The 6421-nt window shown below is 47.6% G+C and overlaps 1 protein-coding gene across 1 annotated transcript; it reads right to left on the bottom strand.

The window, feature by feature from the left end:
• Positions 1-1232: 1232 nt before the first annotated feature.
• On the bottom strand, positions 1233-2222 carry LOC124663005 (geranylgeranyl pyrophosphate synthase, chloroplastic-like). Its single transcript, XM_047200771.1, has one exon. It carries the CDS (start codon positions 2220-2222, stop codon positions 1233-1235), a length of 990 nt encoding a protein of 329 aa, XP_047056727.1.
• Positions 2223-6421: the final 4199 nt, after the last annotated feature.

The raw sequence follows: 6421 nt of genomic DNA, 5'->3' as shown, positions 1-6421 counted from the left end.
ACCTTATGTATGCTTGGCACACCGGGAAAGCAACTAATAAAACCGGGATAACATGCTTGTCTCATTGATGATACAGACCCACCGGTCAGGAATTTAATCAATACAAAACCGGTATTTTTTTTTCCGACGACTCTGCCTTCTCTACCTCTGTCCAGTCCACTAGAGGCTGCTCGCCGCCGGTGGTAGGCGGCACGGCGAGGCCGACCGATGACGGAGGCGACATCCCCGAGGCTAGCCGCGTCCGGGAAGGTTGATGGCGCGAAATCGATTCCACGAGGCGAGTTGCGCTAGATCTTGCATGCACGGCAATGGTGGCGGAGATGCAATGTGCCTGCTCGCCAAGCCCCTTGAGTCATACTACCGAGGGAGAGCGGGTCGAGCACTTGCCAGTCGAGGACAAGTTTCGCCGATCCCTGGCGGCAGAGGGCAAGCTTCCTCGCCCGGGGAGGTGGCTGACCACGATGTGGCCGATGGCACGGGTGCAGGGGACGAGAGAGACATGTCGAAGTCCGCCCAGAGTTGCGGAGGGAGCAGGGGACTTTGCCATGTTCTCCGCTAGAAATGGCTGACCACGCCGCTGCGCTCGATTGGGATGACGCGATGGTGGGAGAGGATTGAAGTGAGAAGAGGATGAAGATGATTATGACAGGTGGGCCCTGTATATCACGGAGTAGCTAATTATCTCAGTTAACTTGGACTTTATCTATTTTTTAGGGGTCAATAGCCACGATAGCAAAATTCCAGTTTAAACAGATCTAGGGTTGAAAATAGACCGGGATTCAGAGTATGGATTACCGGGATTCAAAGTTTAGGGTTTAATTTAGCTAACGCCTACAAATTTAAGGTTTATTTTGGACTTTTTCATTACGTGTCTACAGCTGTGCATCAGTATTATAACTGGACAGTTCTTCGTCATGATGCAACACGTCAGCTAGCAGCAGCGAGCATTTTTTTTTTTTTGAGCTCAGCGAGCAAAGTTCAGATGAAACAAGTCTGATCATGATCGATATCAGAAACTCAAGTACTAGCTAGCATGCAGTAGGAACATGATTACGAAACATTTGTCATTTCAATCAATGGGAGATGAGACTGCAACTCATAACATCTCTAATACATTACAAACTTCGAAACCGATTAAGGAAGAAGTAGGGAAAACCAAAGAAGAACAGCAATTTTACGAAACATGATTACAAAACGTGTATGTACGTCGAGACTACACGACGACCTTGTCATCAGTTCTGCCTGTAGGCAATGAACCTTGCCAGATGGTGTAGCGGCGCGGCGCGCTCGGCGTCGAACCCCTGGAGCTCCGCCTCGGCCATCGCCAGGAGCTCGGCCATGTAGGCCTGCGCCTGCTCGACGCCCAGAAGCTTCGGGTACGTGGCCTTGTCGGCTGCCTGGTCCTTACCCGCCGTCTTCCCGAGCTGCTCCGACGTGCGCGTCACGTCCAGCACGTCGTCCACCACCTGGAAGAGGAGGCCGACGGAGCGCGCGTACCGCCGGACACTCTCAATCTGGCCGTCCGTACCTCCACCAACAATGGCGCCGCACACGGCTGCGGCCTCGATGAGCCGCGCGGTTTTATGTAGGTGGATATACTCCAGCATGGCGAGGCTCACGGGCTTGCCCTCGGACGCCTTGTCGGCGACCTGTCCGGCGGCCACGCCCCCGGCACCCGCGGCGTTCCCGAGCTCGGCCACGGCCCGAAGCGCGCGCTCCGCGGGGACAACACCCAGGTCCGCGCAGCCGCGGGCAAGGTGCCCAAACGCCAGAGCGAGGAGCGCGTCGCCCGAGAGCAGCGCGGTGTCCTCGCCGAAGGCGACGTGGTTGGCCGGGCGGCCGCGGCGAAGGGCGTCGTCGTCCATGCACGGCATGTCGTCGTGGATGAGCGACATGGTGTGGACCATCTCCACGGCGCAGGCGACGGGGGTGGCCGCGGCCGCGGAGCCGCCGACGAGCTCGCACGCGGCGATGGCGAGGATGGGGCGCACACGCTTGCCGCCAGCGAGGACGGAGTAGCGCATGGACTCGTTGAGGCGCTCGGGCTGGCAAACAGGCAAGGCGCGGTCCAGCGCTTCGTTCACAGCCTTGCCGTTGGCAGACATGTACTGCTCGAAGTCGAAGCTGAATCCACCTCGCGGCCTCGTGTTGCGGCCGGCGGTGACGTCGACGACACTGTTCCCGGTGGCTTTCTTGGGGTTGTTCAGGATGCAGCGGAACATGAAGATAGAACGCCTGCACGGTGGCAGTGGTGGCGATGTGGATCGCGTAATGGTGTAGGGTAGTGAGGGCTTGAAGTAACTTCGGGACGGTGCTCCATTCCGGAGGCAGCAGCATGTCACCTTCTCCATATGCTTGTGGTTTTTTCTGAACAGGTGAAGCGGCCGGAGAGACAGTGTTAGAGACTTAGAGGAGAGAGAGAGATGAATTGTATTGATGATCTGGTAGTGTTTATATACACGTACATCAATTGGGAGACGCGGGGTATACAATGCCAAATTTGCCACGTCTGTGCTACATAGAGATTCAAATAATTTTATACGAGTACAATACTTCATCATGTTTAACTCCTAAAAAACTATTTTTTTAACTTTATTTGAAATTACTAAATTTTCTGGTGCACATAGGGTGTTGTGGCACAAAAGAGTCAAAAGTTTTCCTGGTGGTATATGGAATTTTTTTCTACAATGTACTACCCCTATTTTGAAATACGTGTAGATATGTTTTAGTTATAGACCCGTCTATACTTTTTTTTTTGCGGGGGACCCGTCTATACTTAGGTATGTGTACACGTTAATTATATCGATGAGCGATGATTTGGTAATGTTTATATGCATGTAATGAAACGGAAATCCATTTTCTCTCTTAGCTGCATAAGCACATTCCTAACTATCAATGAAGATAAATTTCACGGCTGCGTCCGAACATTTTATGTTCGTACATAAAGATTCAGGTAAGAATAACTTTTCTGTGGCTTGCGTAAAAGAAGGAAAAAAATTATGCTCCAATTCTGACTACTGACGAGATATTTTTTGTGTTTTATAGTCATGTTACAAAAATGTTTTATTCTCGTGATACTTTGTGTGCCAGCATAAAACGTCTAGCTGTACATGCAGATTTTTTCCACATTTTTCTAATATTTAAATTTATATTCTATGTAATTTTTCATAATGGGTGCATAAACACCGAGCCATACGGTCTAAGCTGAAAAACGTTTTTAGGTGGATGCGTTGAATGTGTTATTTTTTTTTTTTTTTGAGAAACGTTGAATGTGTTATTGAGGGTACGTTTTCCCCGCGCTCTGAAAGCCACCTCGCGTGCCAACCGTTGACGCTCCCTGGGCCTCGACAGGGACAAACGTTTGTCAAGACACTCCAAGTCTTGTACTCCAGGGTCCAGGCCAAGAAACTCCAGCCTGTTGGCTGACCGCTGACCTGATGGTAATTATTAGTAATACAAATCACTTTGTAGACGTAATGCATGTCACCACCACGCGGAACACATGGGACTATGCGAGAGAGACGGCTAGTCGATTACCACACGCATGACATGAAAAGTCCAAAACAAAGCTTAAATTTCTAGATGGAAGATAAATCAAACATGGGATCCCGGAAATTGATGCTCAAACTTATTGACCCTAGCAATGGCGAAAATTTTATAAAGGAGGCGACCAAACATGATAACTCTCGTGAGTTTTTTTTTAGAAGCAACACTATATCACTAGTTTCACTGATTATGTTGTCACTTTTTCTGATGAATCATCAAAACTCGAGGAAGAAATAGAAGCGGCGCTATATGCATAACAACTGGGTCAGTTGATGCTGGCTGTGCATTGACTTGAAATAGAACTAGACGAAGAAGCTCGCTTCGCCGCGCTGCCTTCTATTCATTTTGTCATAGCATGGCCGGTGTGGTAGCACGCATTTAGGTTGCCAGTTCATATCTTTGTTTGCATAATACTACATACTTGTAGACTAGGGCCACATTTACATGCTCCAAAAATCAGTGCAAACACTTATAGGTATTATTAACGCAACACATGGACCAACAGCAGAACATGCGGCACTGAAAATGATGAGTTATTTTCGTAAACATTGCCCCTTCTGTTAGGCTTAGAATGTCTCTTTCTAGAGGGCACAAATGTTGCATGTAGAATAAAATCACCAAAGAAAATTATGCCATTTGTTTTGAGCAAAACAATATACACCGCAATATAAATATATTTATCTTGGGTCATATTGGACAAAGTAAGATATGAAACACTTATGTCTAGGAAAAAGAAACCAATGCAAGCAATAGAAATATTTGATTTCCTGAGAAGGTTCTCCATATTGCAGAGGAGCAAGGAATTATAAGAACGGCTCAAGATCTTGTGATGCTGAACCATAATAGTTTTATTTGCTTTCCTCTAAGAACTACAATACAATATCGAAATTCCATATGGAGGCCGAGCTACACGTAGCTCCGTATCTCAATAGTCCGTCTTTATTCGTGATATGTGTCATGGTTGTGTCCAGCTGTTGTATTGTGTGTAATCTCTTTTTTAGCAGTTCGTATTGTCTGTAGTATAGACTTTGGCACAGGTACATACACAAACTCCAGGCCCGTGTTTAATGAGCTGCTGAGAACTCTGCGGACCGTTGACAGGTGATGGCCCAGCTCATTTCCTGTGCCATCAAACCGTTAGCATGGGCCATCAGACCGTTGAGCATGAGCCTGGCAGATCGTTGACAACACCGACCCAGACAGTCCTAAGTTGGAGTTGTGTTGGCCATTGCCTATTTAACCTCCGTACACGACGTGTTCGTGTAGCATTGTTCAGTTCATTTGCCATGTCTTGCCGATGATATGCACAAACACATTTTTAACACAACCAAGTCTTGCATTAATACAGAGTAGTTTTTTCAGTAGCCCTTATCAGGGAAGCAACCGCTTGAGATTACAATCCGATAGTGATGTTAGTACGAATTGCACATAATGCTTTAATCAACCTACATTCATCTTCGTACAGTACATCAAACTGAGGCTGGAGCTCATAATCATCATGCAAAGCCCGTTTTTTAAAGTTCAGTTAGTGTACTCATGCATTTTGAAACTTTTGTTCATAGCCACAGTATAGCAAATGGAGATTTGTATATTTTTTTCTGCTAAACTGCCTGCCGCAAGGTGGATCTATCAATAAATTGTAGGAGATATCCCACTTGTCATAGTCAATGACTCATCCGTCCTCCATAGCTCTTCGAATGGCCGCGATGCCTTCCAGGACATGGCGGGCACTGTCGCCATGTTTTGCTGCGTATACATCAGAAACTCAATTCGGTTCCCGGATGCGTATGATCCCTCTACCATAAAAACATATTTCCAAGTGTTAAAATTTTTTGACAAAAATATCTACATGTACGTCTCCATAATATATGTGTATTCGTCAAGTTTCACGAAAAAATGTTATTTTTTGTAGTCTAAGCGAAAAAGAGAAAATTTATCTTGTGACAAGTCTTTGTTTCAGCACCGAATTTTGTCTTTTTTACACACGTCACATGACATGTCGGTTTTTCATGAAACGACTTTGTGAGCGCGTAGCACATGAATATGTACGTGCGAAATTTTTGTTTCAATTTTTTTAACATTTTAAAATGTGTGTAACATGTATTTCAAAATAAAGGAAGCATACGCTCCCATGTGCCAAAACATCACTCCCCGTATACATCTTCATCTTTGTTTGTGAGAACCGGGTCAAGCACATTCAGTATCTTCCTCTACATGTACAGAGCATACATGCTCCATGCATCTTCTTTTTTCAGGGGCACGAAAATCTGAAACAAACAGCAACAACCATTCAGTAAGGATATCTCCAACAGCGCGACCCAAATGGACGCACTGGGCCGTCCGTTTTGGGCCGTTTGGGTGGCCGAGCGGACACGCGGAGAGCGGCCCGCGTCCGCGTGTCCGTTTGGGTCGCAAGCTGCGCCCAACGCGCAAACGCAGCGCATATGTAATAAATAAAACAAAAATCAAAATGAAAAAGGAAAACAATAAAAAATAAATTTAAACTAGTTGGCAATTAAACTTAGCCCTATTTTGGGCAATTTTTACACAAAAGAAAGCCCTATATGGGCTTTAAACTAAAAAAAAAAGTAAACCCTAGCCAGGGTTTGCGAGCACGCGGTGACCGCCGGCAGTACTACCCCCAGTAGTACTCGTCGTCGGCGGCGTCGATGACGACGACGCCCCCCGGCGGCGAAGCGCTGTTCCGGCTCGAAACGCGGAGGGCGGCGGGGACTCCGGCGAGGGCGACCACTGCGTTCTTTCCCAGGCGGAGTGCGGGTTCGGCGGGCTCGCCGGCCTGCGCAGTCGTGCCCTCCGCGCGGACTCCTTGCGGAGCTGCTCCTCCTCCTCCGCCCGGAGCGCGGCCCGGCGCTCC

The sequence above is a fragment of the Lolium rigidum genome, chromosome 6 (genome assembly GCF_022539505.1).
Source record: "Lolium rigidum isolate FL_2022 chromosome 6, APGP_CSIRO_Lrig_0.1, whole genome shotgun sequence".
NCBI classification, from domain to species: domain Eukaryota; kingdom Viridiplantae; phylum Streptophyta; class Magnoliopsida; order Poales; family Poaceae; genus Lolium; species Lolium rigidum.
This window is presented reverse-complemented; position numbering and strand designations above follow the sequence as displayed.